The sequence below is a fragment of the Microcaecilia unicolor genome, chromosome 8, assembly GCF_901765095.1.
Source record: "Microcaecilia unicolor chromosome 8, aMicUni1.1, whole genome shotgun sequence".
Taxonomy (NCBI): Eukaryota; Metazoa; Chordata; class Amphibia; order Gymnophiona; family Siphonopidae; genus Microcaecilia; species Microcaecilia unicolor.
The window spans coordinates 168,750,181-168,771,178 of NC_044038.1; the positions used below are offsets into that span (position 1 = coordinate 168,750,181).

General features: G+C 43.4%; 1 protein-coding gene across 1 annotated transcript in view; it reads right to left on the reverse strand.

Moving 5' to 3' along the window:
- Positions 1-12,327: 12,327 nt before the first annotated feature.
- Positions 12,328-20,998, reverse strand: part of TGFBI (transforming growth factor beta induced) — a 75,416-nt gene continuing 66,745 nt past the window's right edge. Inside the window, exons 12-17 of the mRNA XM_030212169.1 lie at positions 20,454-20,584; positions 19,065-19,189; positions 17,163-17,265; positions 16,397-16,449; positions 14,550-14,571; positions 12,328-12,996 (exon numbers count right to left, since the gene is read on the reverse strand). Coding sequence (XP_030068029.1) covers positions 12,956-12,996; positions 14,550-14,571; positions 16,397-16,449; positions 17,163-17,265; positions 19,065-19,189; positions 20,454-20,584 — 475 coding nt within the window. The 3' untranslated portion in view covers positions 12,328-12,955. The remainder of the gene's footprint in view (positions 12,997-14,549; positions 14,572-16,396; positions 16,450-17,162; positions 17,266-19,064; positions 19,190-20,453; positions 20,585-20,998) is intronic.

The window sequence follows — 20,998 nt, forward strand, 5'->3', positions numbered from 1 at the left end:
GTGGGTACAATGTACCTGTGATACTCACAAGAACCAAGAGAGAGATTTCTTAAAGTGTAAGAAATTTATTCACAGACACCACTTCATAGCACTGTGACATATATAAAGCTCCCTTCTACCCTCTTCTCCTTCCCCCTCCCACCTCCTCCTCCCTTCAATCCCTCTCTCTCCCTCCCCCTTCACCCTCTCCCTCTCCTCCTTCCCCCACATCCCCTCCTCTCTATCCTCCTCCCCTTTACCATCTCCCCTCCTCCCATCCCTCTCTTCCTTCCCGTTCCTATCTCCCCCAACCCTTTTCCCATTAAACCAAAGCCTGGAACTCATAGGAGCATGATGCAAGATACCCTATGCTGTAAGACCATTTGGGGTAGAGCTGCCTGCTCCAAGTTGTCTGACGGCATCTGCCCTCATGATGGCCAGAGCATGAGGCCTGCCTCTGAATCCCCGCTGCATCTTTAATCACATTGATCAGAGATGCAGCAGGATTTCAGGCAGCCTGTGTGCCACTTGGCCACCATGGCTAGGGAGAGCCTGGACTCCTCCTCACTGCCCTCTGCATCTACTAGTCACTGACTGGGTGAGGCTTGAGCCCCCTTCATCCCATCACTATGGATCTCCTCTTGAGGCATGTCCTTGGGTTCCTGGCCCTCCTACTCCTTCTGAACGATAAGTGTTTTTGATGAATGTGTTTATATATATATATACTATATATATATATATATATATATATATATATATATTATATATATATATATATATATATATATATATATATATATATACAGTGGTGGAAATAAGTATTTGATCCCTTGCTGATTTTGTAAGTTTGCCCACTGACAAAGACATGAGCAGCCCATAATTGAAGGGTAGGTTATTGGTAACAGTGAGAGATAGCACATCACAAATTAAATCCGGAAATCACATTGTGGAAAGTATATGAATTTATTTGCATTCTGCAGAGGGAAATAAGTATTTAATCCCTCTGGCAAACAAGACCTAATACTTGGTGGCAAAACCCTTGTTGGCAAGCTCAGCGGTCAGACGTCTTCTGTAGTTGATGATGAGGTTTGCACACATGTCAGGAGGAATTTTGGTCCACTCCTCTTTGCAGATCATCTCTAAATCATTAAGAGTTCTGGGCTGTCGCTTGGCAACTCGCAGCTTCAGCTCCCTCCATAAGTTTTCAATGGGATTAAGGTCTGGTGACTGGCTAGGCCACTCCATGACCCTAATGTGCTTCTTCCTGAGCCACTCCTTTGTTGCCTTGGCTGTATGTTTTGGGTCATTGTCGTGCTGGAAGACCCAGCCACGACCCATTTTTAAGGCCCTGGCGGAGGGAAGGAGGTTGTCACTCAGAATTGTATGGTACATGGCCCCATCCATTCTCCCATTGATGCGGTGAAGTAGTCCTGTGCCCTTAGCAGAGAAACACCCCCAAAACATAACATTTCCACCTCCATGCTTGACAGTGGGGATGGTGTTCTTTGGGTCATAGGCAGCATTTCTCTTCCTCCAAACACGGCGAGTTGAGTTCATGCCAAAGAGCTCAATTTTTGTCTCATCTGACACAGCACCTTCTCCCAATCACTCTCGGCATCATCCAGGTGTTCACTGGCAAACTTCAGACGGGCCGTCACATGTGCCTTCCGGAGCAGGGGGACCTTGCGGGCACTGCAGGATTGCAATCCGTTATGTCGTAATGTGTTACCAATGGTTTTCGTGGTGACAGTGGTCCCAGCTGCCTTGAGATCATTGACAAGTTCCCCCCTTGTAGTTGTAGGCTGATTTCTAACCTTCCTCATGATCAAGGATACCCCACGAGGTGAGATTTTGCGTGAAGCCCCAGATCTTTGTCGATTGACAGTCATTTTGTACTTCTTCCATTTTCTTACTATGGCACCAACAGTTGTCTCCTTCTCGCCCAGCGTCTTACTGATGGTTTTGTAGCCCATTCCAGCCTTGTGCAGGTGTATGATCTTGTCCCTGACATCCTTAGACAGCTCCTTGCTCTTGGCCATTTTGTAGAGGTTAGAGTCTGACTGATTCACTGAGTCTGTGGACAGGTGTCTTTCATACAGGTGACCATTGCCGACAGCTGTCTGTCATGCAGGTAACGAGTTGATTTGGAGCATCTACCTGGTCTGTAGGGGCCAGATCTCTTACTGGTTGGTGGGGGATTAATACTTATTTCCCTCTGCAGAATGCAAATAAATTCATATACTTTCCACAATGTGATTTTCCGGATTTAATTTGTGATGTGCTATCTCTCACTGTTACCAATAACCTACCCTTCAATTATGGGCTGCTCATGTCTTTGTCAGTGGGCAAACTTACAAAATCAGCAAGGGATCAAATACTTATTTCCACCACTGTATATATATATATATATGTGTGTGTGTGTGTGGTGTGTGTGTGTGTGTGTGTGTGTGTGTGTGTGTGTGTGTGTGTGTGTGTGTGTGTGTGTGTGTGTGTGTGTGTGTGTGTGTGTGTGTGTGTGTGTGTGTGTGTGTGTGTGTGTGTGTGTGTGTGTGTGTGTGTGTGTGTGTGTGTGTGGTGTGTGTGTGTGTGTGTGTGTGTGTGTGTGTCAACATTATTCTAAGAAAATTGTTAGGCAGCCAATCAGAAATATAGAGCCAGCTGATTGGCTCACAGTGTTTATTTAAAGCTTTGAAAACACCAAGCCACCATTTTGAGAATTCACAGAAACAAACTAGAGGAGTAAATGCATGAAGTAAGTGACAACAATGATACTGAGGATATTTTGTGTTTTGCAGAGCTGTGCAGAGGTCCAACCGTTTCCTTGATGCAGCCGTAGTCTTACTGCAGAATGCTGGCCAATGTCAAGAAGACCCTAATACTGCCGTTAAGTTTTCAATAATTCATAAAGAGAGAGTCTTAGGACTATATTTATACCTCATATGTTTTTTCACAAATTTTATGATGAACAGAAGGTTTTACTGCATTATGTGAGCACCTTGATGTGTTGGATTGGAGTCTGAGGCTTTTCCTTCTGGCCATTCTACACATTAACTGAATAAGGTGGGTTTTTGAAACATTTTATATAGTAGAAGTTTGCTTTCTGGTATTGCTTTGATAAGCTCCACTCCTCAATTGTATTGGATTGTACTCTTTTGAACAGCTTTCCACCGTAAATGGACACAGTGCATATGGTAAAGTGCCATCCCAGTGCATGTGACTACATGGCCAATATTTTCTGTTGCACAGGGTCCTTTACTGATGGACAAACAAGTGCATCTCACAAGCAATTCCTTCAACACGGACATTTCTAGTACCTCCTGATGGGGACATACATGTAGCTGTATTTTGCCACCACTGTGGGGACAAATGTCTATTGCATATGTATGGCACCATATTTTAGATTGATGAACATGTATCTGTCGTTTGTCCATCTGATTTTTTCCACATTTTTTTCCAGGGGACAAATTTATGCCAATTTCAGCTCAGCTATACACACGCAGAACTGAAAGAATGACCTGGACACGCACATTTTTGTTTAAATGTTTATTTGACCACATACACTTTCTTTCTAAAATGTGCCCCATACCAACTTACGTGTGTGTCAGCACTTACCCTGAAGTTCTATACAGAGCTCTCAAAATTGCACGCACAAATTTGGGCACACGCTCAATTTGCGTATGCAATTTAATTGAACAATGAGAAAATTAGCTTAGCATAGGGTTGTTAAGAGTGCCTGGCCAGGAGAGTGGGGCTCAACAGGGAGCAGGAAGAAAAGCCCTCAGGCAGAACAGAACAGGGAGGCCTAGGGAGGAGAGAAGCCACCATGGAGTGTAGGTTTCCACTGCTAGTGTGTAATCTACCAGAACCTGACTGAGGTAGGTTAATCTTTGGTTTGAGTTTTACAAGACTGCTGTCCTTGAGGTCTGGCTGGAGGCAGACCAGTGTTGTGAAACCCTGCAAGTACCTATGTGCAGTGTTAAGGCCATCAGCTACAAGCCTGTGTGAAGTGTGCCTCTGAACCTAAGAGACATTATTTTTCACTTTGTTGTACCTACAAGGTAGCAGGATTCAGTGCTTGGTTAATAAAGGGCTTTTTGTTCATTTCTCCTTTGTCTGGCTGTATTGTTTGAAGGCCTCCCACACCAACTCGGCTCACATAATCACACGGGGCTCCACATAACTTTTACCTTAGGAACTGAAGACCATGATATCCTTAACACATTTCATCGACTACTTGGTGACTGGATTCAGATATCAGCTTGCTGAGCTGCCCTTTATCTATCGTTCCTATCACCAGTTGTATTTTCTTTCCATTTTCTATTGGATTCTGGTTGTATTATTGTAAACTGCTCTGAAAGACTCTTTATTGGGCAGTATATCAACCTTAATAAACTTGGGTGCTAAGTAGAGAATGACATGGGGACAAAATTTGTCCCCATCTCCGCCCCGTCTCCGTGGGTTCTGTCTCCATCCCCACCCCATCTTCACCCTGTCCCTGTGGGCTCTGTCCTCATTTGCAGAAGCCTTGAACAATTATGATTTTAAATCTTTTTATTAAAGTATAAAAAGGAACAATATGAAAATAACAATAATAACAAATGAGCAGCTATAATAACCCTCCTCACCACTACCCTCTCTACCCTTCCAACCCCAACAATAGCTGATTTCTACTACCCCAAGAAATCCTAATCCACTCTGTTAAAATGTCCAGGGGTACAAAATACAACCCGTTCTGTATGCCCTAGAGGGGAGAAATATACCCTATGAAGCACTGTTATGATTGTTTAATCTGTGGATGAATAAGAAGTCATCAACAATCTCAGGATTCAGTCTAGCTCTCCTGTCTTCCACAGTTCTTCCTGCAATAGAAAATGTCCTCTTACAAGATGTGCTGGTAACAGGAATGTACAGGATCCCCCATGGAAATTTTGCTAGTTGTGGCCAGCATGTTTGCTTGTTTTTCCAAAAAATCAAAATATCGTTCTCGGCATCTCTCAAACATAAATAACAGTCCAGTTCATTAACAGGCTTCAAAGTAGAAAATGACACGGAGACAAAGTTTGTCCTTGTCCCTGTGGGCTCTATCCCCATCCCCTCCCCATCCCCGTGGGATCTGTCCCTGTCCCCGCCCTGTCCACACAAGCTCTGGCCCCGTTCCCATCCCCGCGGTTACTGCGGGTCCCCGTCCCCGTGTCATTCTCTAGTGCCGAGGCTACAAATGTAGGAGTATATTTTGTGCCTATGTGCCTCATACAGCAAAAACTACCCACGGGAAAGTAGGAACATCTATTTATGACTACTCACAGGCAAATGTAATTTTGTGCATGTATGTGCTGAAAGATTAGATGCATATGTGGACATTGTATAAAATATTTCTATAAGTACTAATCAACCGCCCACTCTGTCTATTCTCCATCCCTAGGAATGCCTACACAGAACGCATAAAAGCTTGCCCCCCCCGAGGGTAATTTTATGATGGATTTTTGTTTGTAAAAGGGCTTTTATAAATTTACATAACTGAGGGCAAGATGCACAAAAGTCCTCGTTAGAGCCATTCTGTACCAAATTCCATAACGAATCAGTACGGAATGGCTATGCACGAAGGAAAGGGAATGCAAATGAGATGCTCATTGCAGCTCACTTGCATTCACTAACCCTTCATTAAAACCGTCGGTAATCGGCCCGTAAAGCATGCGCAGAGCAGCCAAGCGTTATGCTGGCTGCTCTGCGCATGCCACAAACGTCAAAAAAACAAAAAACAAACACTTCCTTTATGGACGGGCTTGCCCCCCCCCCGAGGTCGCCGCTGCTCCCCGCTCCCCCCTGCATTAAAAAATCAAAACTGTAGGCAGCCCCAGCCCCCCTCCCTTCCTCTCTTCCTCTCAGCTCCGCCTCCCACCATGCTCCGCCCCCATGCCCCTTGCCCCGCCCCTGCCACCCCCCCTGAGGTCGTCGCCGCCGCTACCCCCTCCACCGGGCCCCCCGCTGTCTTACCGGGCCCTCACAGCGCCTCTCACCTCTGTGTGAAGGCGCTGCACAGGACGGGGAAGAACAGCTGATCGCATCGCATCGCATCTTCGGATATCCCTCCATTCCACCTGGTCCCGCCCTCATCTGACATAAGTAACCTACGTAGGTTACTTACGTCAGGGGCGGAGGATGGTGGGAGGCGGAGGGAGGCGGAGCTGAGGAGAAAGAGAGGAAGGGAGGGGGGCCGGTGCTGCCTAAAGTTTTGATTTTTTAATGCAGGGGGGAGCGGGGAGCAGCGGCGACCTCGGGCGGGGCGGAGGGGCAAGGCCGTCCATAAAGGACACTCCTGACGAATGTTTTTGTCCCCCCGCGATTTGTTTTTTTTTAAACATTTTACTTTTTTAAGCCGGGCAGCCCTAACGAGAGGTACAGACCTCTCGTTAGGTTTCCTGGAGTTTTCCAGCGTTAGGGCAAGCGGTAAACTTTGATGCATCTTATTTCAATAGAGTTTCTACACAATTTGCTCATCTGCATTCCGTTTTCGTTTGCTGCTACCGTCATCGGAAATTGGGCTTTAATACATGCCAGGGTTAAAAACTTGTTTGTTAAAGGGTCGTTAAAGGCTTATTTAGTTTAGTGCATCTGGCCCTTAAAGGCTTGTGAGGTAACAATAAGGCTATTTTTTATGGCCTGTATGTGGTCGTGTCTAAGGGCAAAATCATGATTAACGCACATTGCTTGCAAAATATACACCAACACTTAGGGCTGCTCCAGAGCAGACATAAATATTCACAGTTCCGTTCTAGCTGCAATTTTTTTGTCATTTTATTTATGTATTCCTGACTTCATATACTGCTTTAACTGAGAGATCAAAGTGGTTTACAAACAAAAAGTAAAAAGCATAGAAAAGAGCTACTTTAATCAACAAGACATTGTGCTGCTGCAGCTAAGAAAGCAAATAGAATGTTAGGTATTATTAAGAAAGGAATGGAAAACAAAAGTGAGGACGTTATAATGCGTTTGTATTGGTCCATGGTGCAACTCGAACACTGTTTTCAATTCTGGTCACTGCATCTCAAAAAAGATATAGTGGAATTAGAAAAGGTACAGAGAAGGGCGATAGAAATGTTAAAGGGGATGGGACAGCTTCCCTATGAGGAAAGGCTGAAGCATCTAGGGCTCTTCAGCTCGGAGAAGAGACGGCTGAGGGGAGATATGATAGAGGTCTATAAAATAATGAGTGGAGTGGAATGGGTAGACATGAACCGTTCGTTTATTCTTTCCAAAAATACTAGGACTAGGGGGCATGTGATGAAGCTACAAAGTAGTAAATTTAATACGAATCTGAGAAATTTTTTCTTCACTCAATGTGTAATTAAACTCTGGAATTCATTGCCAGAGAATGTGGTAAGTGTGGTTAGCTTAGTGGGGTTTAAAAAAGGTCTGGATGGCTTCCTAAAAGAAAATCCATAGACCATTATTAAATTGACTTGTGGAAAATCCACTGCTTATTTCTGGGATAAGCAGCATAAAATGTATTGAACTTTTTCGGGATCTTGGCAGGTATTTGCGACCTGAATTGGCCACTGTTGGAAACAGGATGCTAGGCTTGATGGACCTTTGGCCTGTCCCAGTATGGCAATACTTATGTACTTATAAACATACATACAAGAACACCACACAATTAAAATAACATTTTGTCTCTAGTATTTTATAAAAACACATTGATGCCTGTGATAACAGGGAGATGGGCTTGGGCCTTCACAAGTGCTGCCAGAGCAGCATATGAAAATGAAACAAAAGCTGTTTATTAAAATAATTATACTGAAGCCTGTTACTTTACAGGTGCAGTACTTTAGAAACGAAGGGGCCCTTTTACTAAGATGCACTAGTAAATGGGCTTAGCGCAGCTGAATGCAGGTCTTTCTCACCTTTTCTAGTACAGCAGTAAAATAGCCATTTTTCTATTGGTTTCATTGCTGGCTATGGGCTACTGTAAGCATTAGCACATGGCTATATGAAAAAAAAATAATGTGGGAGCTCTTACTTCCTCCTTTTAAGAGACACTAAGGGGTCCTTTTACTAAGGTGCATCGAAAAATGGCCTCGCTGGTATAGACTCGTGTATTGGACGCACGCAGGTCCATTTTTCAGCGCAAACATGCACGTGTGGCAGAATAAAAATTGCCATGTGTCCATTTTGGGCCTGAGACCTTCCCGCTACCCATTGACCTAGTGGTAAAGTCTCACGCGTTAACCAGGCGGTAATGGTCTATGCGCGTACAATGCCGATTACCGCCCGGTTAGCACCACACACCGGAAATTTTCTGGTGCACCTAGTGGACGCGCATACAAAATGAAATTACCACCCGAGCCGGGTGGTAGCTCAAAACTGATGTGGTAGGACGCGCGTTCATGCCTACGTGGCTTAGTAAAAGGGCTCCTAAGGGCTCCTGCGTTGTCCATGTTAACCAGTTAGTGTGTAGTAAATGTCAGTGCGCTATCTGAGTAACATGTCCATGTTCACTCTCAGCCCATTACTTGCCCATACCACACCCCCTCCTAAAAATAAATAGAAAATAATTATTACCATGTAACTACCATGTGTAAACAGGAAAATTACTGAAGGGCAGTTTAGTGCATTTTTTGGTATTCTATGTTCATGTCAGCACATCTTAGTAAAAGGGTGACGTCTCTTGGGATTCAGGTGCATTCTTTAAATAGGCCTACTGAAGACAAGTCCAAATGTCACTATGTGCACACATCCTAACTGCAGGGTTACACCTACCCTGGTCTTGCTCCAGCCAGGCCTTAAGAAACAGGATTCAAGCTCTATCCCTGGCCGCCTTCAAATCTGGGCTAAAGGCCTACCTGTTTGATGCTGCTTTTGATTCCTAACTTGTCACTTACTTGTAACCTTTATCTTGTCTTCCTCTCTTCAATAATCCCCTTTTCCCTATGTGTCCTATCTGTCTGTCCTGATTTAGATTGTAAGCTCTTTTGGGCAGGGACTGTCTTTTCTTCATGTTCAATTATGAAGCGCTGCGTACGACTGGTAGCGCTGTAGAAATGATTTGTAGTAGTAGTAGTATGATTCTCACAAGACCAAGGGGAAAAATCCCTACCTCAGTACCAGTGGCGTAGCCACGTGGGGCCAGGGGGGGGCCTGGACCCCCATAGATTTGACCCTGGACCCCCCTGCCGACAACCCTCTCGACCCCCCCCTCCCGCCACCAACCCACCATCGCCTACCTTTGCTGGCGGGGACCCAAACCCCCGTCAGCCGAGGCCCTCTTCTTCTCGCAAAAGGCTTCCTTCTGTTTCTGACGTCCTGCACGGGTTGGCGGCGGGAGGAGGGGTCGAGAGGGTCGTCGGCGGGGGGGAGGGCAAAGTTGGCAGTGGGGGTGGTGGTGGGGGGGGCTAAAATGTGCCCCCTCACCTCGGGCTCTGGACTCCTCTCCCGCCGAAGTCTGGCTAAGCCCCTGCTCAGTACCCTTCTGTTATCTTACACAAAGTTGTGGAGGCGCAAGAGGAAGGTGGCTCCTGCTTTTCCTGGGCCTGTAATCACACACTGTAGCCCAGTTTCAAACACCCTTGAAGGATCCTTTAGTCATTACTTGAGGACTCCATGTCCTGTTTCCTCATTTGCATGCTATTTCCTTCATGCATGCCCATTTTTTACCGATTTGCTAAGGGATCGGTAAGGGAAGGGCTCTTTCTGTGGAGTTAGTGCATCTGGCTGTGAGACTTTAACTTTCTTTGACTGGGCTCTGCTCTCCTAGCTAAACCAGCTAACTCTGCTCTTCTAAAGTAGTTCAGTGAGGGAGTGCACTTAACAAAGTCTTGGTTTATATCACTCGCTCCATCACTGTGCCTAAGTGTCTTTATGCTTTTGGGGGTTTTTTTTTTGGGGGGGGGGGGAGGTTGGGGGCTTTAAATGGCAGCAGCCAAGGGGAGGGGGAGGGAAGATAGCGAGCAGCTTTGGGGGGCTTCAGGGAGGGGTGAATTTAAAAACAAAAGTTATATGGGCCATGGCTGATATTTAGTGCTGGGGCACAACTTTTGAGCTGTCCTAAATTATCTGCTTAGCTATGTGGTTGCCAGCATTGAATATTGCCGGCATCTGTGTAACCCACGTCGTCCCATCCCCAACGCCGCCCCTGACTGCCCACATTTTCTGGGGCCAGTCAGAGGCAATATTCAGTGGCACTGCCTACTTTTTAATGCTGTAAACTATTGGGGGTTAGGCAGTGGCAAACGATTTGAGCCTGCCCATCACTTTGAATATCGGCCAGTATGTTCATAGATGTGTGCCCCTCCCCTTTGCTTCATCTAAGTTCCACCCCTAAGTTCCACCTGCAAAATACCTGCCATGATATCTAGGCATGTACTTACACAATACCAGCATTTATGTACATTGCTGCCACCAAACACCGGGCAGTTCATTATAGAATAACCACAATATGTCTGCCTGTTTACTTCGTACACATGTATTACCTCTGGAAAATTTCAAATGAACCACTTAAGCATGTTCTACATGCTCATTCCTTAAAAAAATTATCTATGCTTTTTAGCTTAGACACCAGTTTATGATTCTAACTGCTGTTCTTAGTAAACAAATTCAAAGGCAAATTCTTTGTAATCAGCTCCGGAAAGGATTTGTGCAAGTTGCAGATGTTCAGAGAAATCTAATTTGTTCTGCTTAATTTAACAGTTTCCTCTACAAAGACTTTGGGCTTTGTTTGAGAAAGAGTTTTGACCTGACCCAGAGAAAGAGCAAACTTGCCAAATGGTTTCATTTTCATTTCAGGAATCTGGTCCTTATTTTCCCCTATTTCATGCATAAACCTGTTTTCTTGCTTTTATTATGGAAACAGGCTACAGGTTCATCCATGAGTGAATCCTGGGTCTCTGGGCTTAGACTGAAGAAGCATATATGGGTTTGTGCAACCGGAATAATTTTCATTTCCTGTTGTTTCCAGGAATGTTCTTTTCTTTAAAAATTCTGTTGTCACAGGAGCAAGGTCAACCCAGGCAATCTGCTGCCTGAGGTGAGTGCTGAGATGCAGCCCTCCCCTGCCCTCCCCCAGCCACAGTCTGGCATCTTCCCCTTCCTTCAACCCTCTTTCCTGAGCCTAACTTTAGTTTTGAAAAGGCAAGTGGTGGCAGCAATTCCCATAGGCCGCCTTGCTGTTGGCACTGGCCTCTTTTCTCTCCTGCGGCCCACCTCTGAAGAAACAGGAAGTTACATCAGAGAGGCAGGTCACAATAGAGAGAAGAGGCCGGTGCCAGTGGCAGGGCAGCCTATGAGAATTGCTGCTGCTGACTTTTAGTAAACAAAGGTAGGCTCGGGAAAGGGGATTGAAGAAGGAAGGGGGAGATGTCAGACCATGGCTTGCGTGGGAAGATAACCCACTCCCTGAAGAGTGCCGCCTGAGGCTCCCGCCTCAGTTGGCCTAATGGTAGGGCTGCCACTGCACAGGAGCAATGTTGTTAAGACAGTGTTATCTTTCGGAAAGAGCATAAATGTGAGCAACAAGGTTATAGAATTATCCTGTTAATGCTAAGGTACAAAAACTCTGGGGTCGATATTTAAAGCGATTCAACTTGCCAGAAACAGCTCCTGCCCAGTTAAATCACTTGTTCGGCGCTCTCTCCTGATATTTAGTGACACTTGACTAGTTAGTACCACTGAATGTCACCACAAACCACTAAACTTAAAGCCAGCTATTTTGTGGCTGGTCTGGGGGTAGAGTTAGCACTTATGATATTAAGTGTCGATATTCAGCACTTCACTGCCTAAACTTAATGGTTAAATCAGACCGCATAAAAGTCAGTCCTATCTTTATGTGATGTTTCTTAGGCAGTTAAGTTTGGCCAAATTCCTGGAGGAAAAGTCCATAGTCTGCTATTGAGGCAGACACGGGAAGCAACTGCTTGCCCTGTGATTCATAGTATGGAATGTCGCTACTCTGAGATTCTGCATTGAATCATGTCACTCTTTAGGATTCCAGAATCTTGCTATTCTTTGGGGATCTACATGGAATGTTGCCACAATTTGGGTTTCTGCCAGGTACTTGTGACCTGGCTTGGCCACTGTTTGGAAAACAGGAAACTGGGCTAGATGGACCATTGGTCTGACCCAGTATGGCTACTCTTATGGTCATGTTCTAAGTGCTGAATATTATACTTAACCGCATAAAGATATCTGGCCACATAAACCTGGATATTCAAAGCTGGTGCCCAGACATGGCCTGGTATTGGATATCCAGGAATAATGCCAGTGGCAGCTAAAAAACGATAACCACTGCTGGTTGAATATTGACCCCCTCTAATCCAAAAGAAGAGCTCTAGAACATGAAAGAAGAGACAAGACCTATTAAGAAATTAATCATTTATTTTGCACACACCTTTTCTGGGAAGAACATTCAACCATTTTATAGATACTAATCCATTTTAGTCTCATGGTCAACAGAACATGAAAACCACATGCCAACAATACAATAAAACAAGACAGTGTTCTGCATAGCTTATATCATACAAGTTTAGAACAACAGGCTAAACTCAGAACAATGTGATTTTTTAAATCCAAGAGGAAAATTAACATTTTGCTCTATGTGAAATACCTCTCCAATGAAGTTCAATGAATCCACCAAATTTTGGAGCCTATTTTTAGGCAATGTGCTGTATATGTTCACCGAAGTGTAATAACTTTTTCTGAACTTATGCACTAAAATACATTCTGCCAGGCACTTGTGACCTGTATTGACCAATGTTGGAAGCAGGATATTGGGCTAGATGGACCATTGGTCTGACCCAGTATGGCTAATCTTATGTTCTTATGTTTTATACAACAATCACAAATGACAAGGGTATTATTGTATAGCTTTCGTACATTTACAAAACCAAAATTAATGAACTGAAGTATGATATTTGGTCTTAAAAACAAAACCACAACAAACCAATGCTGAAAACTGCTTTATGTTTGTACCAAAATTGCATTCCTTTTAGTGCTTCAGTCTTCTTAACTCTTTGAGCGCTTGAGGAACTGAAATGGAAACGAATCAATCAATATGGAGCCTGAAATCAGAATATGTAGTATCGGAAATATACAAATATGTCTTTTTGCTTCCTGGAGCGCCCTTTATTGAATAGTATTGAGCGCGGATTTCTGCGTCCAGCTTTGGGCGTGAGAACTTATGCCTGCTGAAACCTGGTGTACATCCTGGCGCTCAAGTTGGACACGGATCTCCATTATTTTATAACACTGCGCCTAAATCTTGTGAACATCCCTGACTTGCACATGCTCCTCCCATGGTCACTCCAACTTTTGAGTTGCACGCATTCCAATTTAGGTTCCCATTGTTATAGAATAGCATGTAGCCAGATCTGCATGCAAATCATAATTAGTGCAAATTAAGTGGTTGTTAACTCCAATAATTATATCACTGGAGCTCATTAACTAATTATTTTGTGTATGGATCTGGGATCAGTGCCCAATTTTGGGCACCCAAATTTGGGTGACCTTTATAGAATCTCGGGAAAAGTGTGCGTACTGTACGTTTACACAATTGCACGTGCACAAATAGGCCACAATTCTATATGGCACCGAAAAATCAGCACCAATAAAATAGCATGCTAAGTGTTATTCTATAAATAGTGCTCAGAGTTAGGCGCCCTTCATAGAATAGCATTTGGTGCCAGGATTTCAATATGTATACTTTGGAAGAAAGGCAGGAGATATGATAGAGACATTTAGATATCTATTCAGCAAAAATGCACAGAGGGTGAGTCTCTTTCAAGTGATAGGAAGATCTGGAAAAGGGGGCATAGGATGAAGATGAAAGGGGATAGACTCAGAAGTAACCTAAGGAAATACTTCTTCACTGAAAGGGTGGAAGTGGTGAAGATGAACACAGTATCTGAATTCAAGAGAGCTTAGGACAAGTACATAGGATTTCTAAAGGAGTGATATGGAAAGTAGATGGGCAGACAGGATAGGCCATGTGGTCTTTATCTGCCTACATTTTTCTGTTGCTATGTATGAGGGAGGGGACCTGAGGTTAAGGAGTAGAAGAAACAAAGGACTCAATGAACAGATGAGTTTCTAAAGGAGAAGCATAAATGAGACAAAATGGAGAAGATTAAGAAATGAAGAACCAAATATGGAGAATAAATCAAACCAGAAATGCAAAAAAAAAATGTAATGGAGAACGGAGGTGATACTGGACAATGGAAGGAAAATGAAGGAGTATATGGTAGAAATAGGAAGCAAGGCACTGGGGTGGGGATGAAGAGCAATAACAGTATATCCTATCACACACACACACACACACACACACACACACACACACACTATTTCACCCACCACATGTGGCAGTTCATGAAGAGAACTGTAGAGAAACGAATTAAGAAAACCTGAAGGAAATCCAAATGCCTTACTACCATAAAACAGGATTACCATAATGCACCATGATATTAGTATCAATAAGTGTTAACTTTGCTTTACTGAAGAAACTCAGCACAAGGATTGGGGTTTCTAATACCAGCTCAATGATACTTCTAATTACAAAATGCAAGAGAACATAAAATTTTGTTTACCTCGAAAATGTCGTTGGTAAACCTAAAAAACAAAGAAACACACATTTTATTTTTGCTTTATAATCAATACTTAAACAAGAAATTGTTCGGCAGTATTTCCTATTAGTTTGTCTAATTCACAGTGGAGGAATGGCCTAATGGTTACAGCATTGGGCTGACAACAAGGGAAGCCCAGTTCAAATCCCACTGCAGTTCTTTGAGATATTGGGCAAGTTACTTAAGGTTCCTTTTACTAAGCTGCATCTAGAACTATCTCTGGGTCCTACACGTAAGCACAGGTCTCTGGGCACCTGAACTTACACTTTTTCAAAGAAATCTATGCATATACATCAGCAGACAGATGGACGGACTCTCCCCAATAGGCACCATTGCTAGAGCAAAATTCGCCAAAAAATATTGAGTCAAACCAACATTTGTGACTACTAGTTCCTGAACTAGTGAATCTGAGAAGTTAGATTCCATGATATGGGGGAAGGCCAACAGTGTATCAGGTTGAGAAAAACCTGTCTGATTGTATGAGGACTCAGAGAACCCCTCCGTAATTAGAATAAGTAGACATTGAGGGGCATAATCGAACGGGGCGCCCAAGTTTTCCTGAGGACGTCCTTGCAGGATGTCCCCACGAAGGGGCGGGGAAACCTGTATTATCGAAACAAGATGGGCGTCCATCTTTCGTTTCGATAATACGGTCGGGGACGCCCAAATCGTAAAATTTAGGTCGACCTTAGAGATGGTCGTCCCCGATTTTCGGCCATAATGGAAACCGAGGACACCCATCTCAGAAACGACCAAATCCAAGCCATTTGGTTGTGGGAGGAGTCAGCATTCATAGTGCACTGCTTCCCCTCACATGCCAGGACACCAACCGGGCACCCTAAGGGGCACTGCAGTGGACTTCAGGAAAAGCTCCCAGGTGCATAGCTCCCTTACCTCGTGTGCTGAGCTCCCCAACCCCCCCCCCCAAAACCCACTCCCCACAACTGTACACCAGTACCATAGCCCTTAGGGATGAAGGGGGACACCTAGATATGGGTACAGTGGGTTTGTGGTGGGTTTTGGAGGGCTCACATTTACTACCACAAATGTAACAGGTAGGGGGGGGATGGGCCTGGGTCCGCCTGCCTGAAGTGCACAGCAGTACCCACTAAAACTGCTCCAGGAACCTGCATACTGCTGTCATGGAGCTGGGTATGATATTTGAGGCTGGCATAGAGACTGGAAAAAAATATTTTAAATTTTTTTTAGGATGGGAGGGGGTTAGTGACTACTGGGGGAGTAAGGGGAGGTCATCCCCGATTCCCTCCGGTGGTCATCTGGTCATTTAGGGCACATTTTTGTGGCTTGGTCGTAAATAAAAAAAGGACCAAGTAAAGTCGTCCAAGTGTTTGTCAGGGACGCCCTTTTTTTTTCCATTATCGGCCGAGGACGCCCATGTGTTAAGCACGCCTCAGTCCCGCCTTCGCTATGCTTCCGACACCCCCCCCCCCCCCCCCGTGAACTTTGGTCGTTCCCGCAACTGAAAGCAGTTGAAGATGCCCAAAATCGGCTTTCAATTTGGGCGACCCTGTGAGAAGGACGCCCATCTTCCAATTTATGTCAAAAGATGGGCGCCCTTCTCTTTCGAAAATAAGCCTAATTCTCTCCTAACCAACAAGCAGGGGAGTCCATAGATCTTAGAGAATATGAGCTAGCCTAACAATGCATTTATGGCCTGCATTTAACCACAATGCTGACCAAAATCATATATGTATTAAGTTAATTCAGTCTCTTCTACTTGAAAGATGCTTGGATTAATACAAATTTGGCTTATTTCTAAATGTAAGTTGACATATGTGAAATACCTTTACCTTAGAGAATGCAGCAGCCAGTCCAGAATCTAAAGATATGTCATATTTAATAACTGAAAAATAAAAAAGGCCCATTTTAGATATGTCATAGAGGGGACAATTGAGACGTCTAAGTTGTAACAAGAACAATTTCCCATGTATTTTATAAAAGCTGTGCCAAACGCGGAGCCTTTGGTAAAATATTTAGATGTGCATCGGCAAACACAAAGGTATTTGCTGGCATGTCCAGAGGGAATATTGATTTTAAAAAGCTGTACACAGAAAAGAAAGAGTGTCCTGCTTTCTCTCAAATTGTGTATGGGGACAACTTTTTAAAATCATAGCTCCCCAACATTCATGTACCCTCTTCACCATCTGATCACCCTGTGCTAGTCCAGACCTCCCTGAGCACTGACAAAGTGTATAAGACACCCTTCCAATCCTTCCCCCAGAAGTATGTAAGAGCCCCCTAACTTACACAAAGCAGTTAAACCTCCCCAACCCAGAATCAAGACCCCCACATTCCTTAATCCCACCCCTAGCAGCTATGGGGGGTCTAAGAGGGGAACATAAGTGATTCCTCCAATCACTACTCCTCCTTTTTGCTCCCAGATTCAAAATGTCACCTTTGAACTCTAATGGTAGTCTTGAAGTATTACTGCTAGAGGTCAAGCTTCCAAATAAGAGCAAAATAAATGTTTTCATTCCACTCAAATAGCATCATATTGCTTAGTTTTGCTAGTATCGTTTGTGAAGCTAGAATGTCTTCATAAACATTCACATTTACCTGGGGGTTCTAAGATAGTGTTGACAACATGAACCACACCATTTGTGGCCATAATATCAGCTTGAACAAGAGGGTTTTTGTTAACATTTACTGTATTGTTCCTCTGTAAAATATAAATAAAAATACTGATCACTAAAAAGATAACAATGCTCATAAAATTATAAAACAGATGCAACAATAACCATGCTATATTTACTGAAAATTGTTTTCTGTGGTCTAATGTAAAAGGAACATCCAATACAAAATGTGCCTAGTCCCTTAAGTTGCCCAAACATTGAAAGATCACGTCTGTAGGATATGAAATTTGTTTCCGATCAAGTTAAAGAACATGAGAAGCGAGCAAATTTACTCCTACAATCCCTCCTCCAAACCACAGATCCAAACAAGCAGGTGTAAATATCAATGGGACAATCTTATGAACTGTACATGTAAGTCCATACCAAAATTGGGAATACCTGTGTACTTCAAAGATCTGCCCAAACCACATTTAGAACATGCCCCCTCTGAATCTGTGCATACCATGTGTAAGAAATTACTTTTATAAAAATAGGTTAAAAATTGATACCTTCCTTCCACTGAATGTGTAATTGGCACCTTCATAACGTCATGAATGATGATTCACACAGATCAAAGAGTAGGGTGGGTAGGCTCTTCCAAAGGACATGAGGGAGACACAATGATTCTCATACGTGATATTTATTAAAATACACCAAAAGACTCAACACAGCAGCTGTGTTTCGGCACATAGGCGCCTCCCTCAGGAGTTTGAGAGTATGATGTATGCTAATGTATATTGTTCATCCAATCCTGCACAAGGTAAAAAAGATGGTGTTCCGAAACAACAATATACAAAGTGAAAAGAAAGGCTAGTCCGAGGGTCATTTTCTGTGTTTACCTTTTTTCCTTGTGCAGGATCGGATGAATAATACACATTAACATACATCATACTCTTAGATTCCTGAGGCAGGCACCTAAGTGCCAAAACACAGCTGCTGTGTCGAGTCCTTTGGTGTCCTTTGAAAGAGTCTACCCACGCTACTCTTTGGTCCGTGTGTACTACGGTCGTAGGGATCGAGCGTTCCTCCGCACTTTGTTGCTGACTCTCATGAATAATGATACTACATATTCCCTAGCACTTTGGCTACATAAGTGCACTTATAAGGAACTTTCTTCTGGATAATATCCATTGTGAACCCTCATTCAAGAAATTCAAAATATTACTCAAGACCTGGTTCTTTCAACTATTATTTGGTTAATTTCACTATGCCTCTTACATTTATATAGCAGGTTGTTCATTTCTTTCTTCTTTTTCTTTTTTTCCCTAATTCTATTTTTCTGCTGTCTTTTACCTTCTCAAAAATGAAGTAATTCCTTTCTTGTTTTATTGGTACACCACTTGGAAGATTCTTACTCCCAGATTCTATAAATGGTGCCTAAAGTTAGACGTGGAATTTTGTGCACAGTCTGCATTTCCACATAAAACTTAATTGATCAATTGGAACTCCATTGGTGCTAAAGGTCTGTTAAGTGGCCTTAACAAGTGCTAATTGGAGCTTATTAATAGTTATATGTGGAAATGTCTTACGAACATACATTTCATCATTAACAGATATTTGTTTTCTTAACAAGGGAGGCTTATGCATTTATTAAAAAAAATAAAACAAAATATTTGCGTGTCTCAAGTTAACATTCTGGTAGCCATAGAGCGATTCTTGATGCTTGTGTTCCTAAAGAATGTCTTTATGACCTTGTGATTTGCTCACTGCCCCTGAATTATGGCATGTCGTAGTGCCCCCAGAGTAGCAAATAGTTTGAGTCAAAAGCCAATAAATGTGAAAGTGAAAGTAACATAAATGTGTGCTGAAAAGAATGAAACATTAAAACTGAATGAAAAATACTTACAACGCTGACTTCAAGCTTTTCTCCCTGGAGTGATTTTAACCGTATAAGATGTCCAACTGCTCCACTTACTAGGATTTCCTCTCCAATGTGGTATTTGAGTATATTGGCCAGTTCTTTAGCATTACCTAATACAGTAAAAGAAAATGTATTAATTAAGGCAATGTTTCTTATGCTGATTTGCAGGACCTCTAGGCAACCTGATTTTCAGGATATGCACAGCCTACAAGAGGGAAATTTTCACATAGGGCTAACAGTCCCATGGGCAGGGGTGGCCCAATCATTAGGCCACCTGAGATGCAGGCCTCAGGTGGCACTCTTCGGGGAGCGTAATCTCCCCCTTCCTTCCTCCACCTCATTCCCCGAGTTTTAGATTCTTTCTTCATGTTCCAAAAGCCAGCGGTGGCTGTGATTCTGATACATTACCCTGCCGCTGGCACCCGCCTCTTCTCTTTACTGTGGCCATCTCTCTGATGTAACTTCCTGTTTCATCAAAGGTGGCCACAGTAGAGAAAAGGCCGTTACTAGCGGCAGGGCAGCGTCTTGTAATCGCTGCCGGCACTGGCTTTTGAAACATGAAGAAAGTAAACTTGGCCTAAAGGGGGGGGGGGAGCGGTATCTCAGCCTGGAGGGGGGGGGGGGGCTGGTGGCATCTCAGCCCTACCTCAGGCGGCATCTTGCCTTGAGCCACGCCTGTCCATGGGAATGTTGTATCTGTAGATCTGCAAGTTTATTTTGAAAGAAAAATCTCATGCATTATTTCCCCTTCCATACAGGACTGGTTGCAGGAATGGGTCAGAATCTTAGGGATTGATATTCAAAGTGATTTAACCAACAGAAGTTCCTGCCCGATTAAATTGCCTGCGTGGGGCGATCCGCTGATATTCAACAGTACTTAACCAGTTAGTGCCACTGACTATCAGTGCCAACTGATTTTGGGGGTGTCCGGGGGTGGAGTCAGCACTTAGATAGATAGATAGATAGATAGATAGATAGATAGATAGATATGAAGGTATATAATTGATAGATGCCTTGTTAGGGAATTACCTTCTGCATGTATGTGTATAGTTAGTAAAGTACCCATGTGTATCACCATACTGCCCCTGCTCTGCCCAAATGACACACCCAGGAATGCCCACACACAGATTGCATAAACATACATATGCATGTACTTCTTACATATATGTACCTATGTGCAGCTTTATAAGCCATTTTTCATGTGCAAAACATGGTTTTCATGTGGACAACTCTTTATAAAATCACCTCCAAGGTGTTCATGCTCACCACAAGGTTGGAACACTCTGACCAGTCAGATCTGAAGATGCCTAAATACATTTCATAGACGTTTTTCAATTCTACACTATGGTTTGTTAACAACTATGATATTTTTACCCATTAGTTTATTCCGCTTTTCCTGTGGCATGGCTCGGAAAGCTTCATTCGTTGGAGCAAAAATTGTAAAGGCGGCGTCTCTGTTTAATGTCTCTGTGAGTCCTGCATTTTGGATGGCCGTCACCAACATGCTAGAAAGGAAATACAAGGTACATTAAAAGGGACAGAAGGACACAAATCTCTCTCTGTGAGTGATAGAACCTGGCAGAACTTAAAAATAATCACTAAGGTAGTCGCAATAATAGCAATGATAATAATAGAACCTACTATTCAGAGTGATTTAAATGGCCTGGAGAGGCTCCTGGCCATTCAAATTGCTCGTCCATGGCTAACCATGAATATTCAACGGCACTGAATATTTGTGGTTGGTTTGGCCTTATGAGGTTAGCGGCCAATATTTGGCCCTTAACTGCATAATAATCAGTCCTATGTTTATTATTAATTTAGATTTTTGCTCACACCTTTTTCAGTAGTAGCTCAAGGTGAGTTACATGCTTTCTGAACTGCCAGCTCTTACCTTTCACAGGGTTTAAATTCCTAAGGGC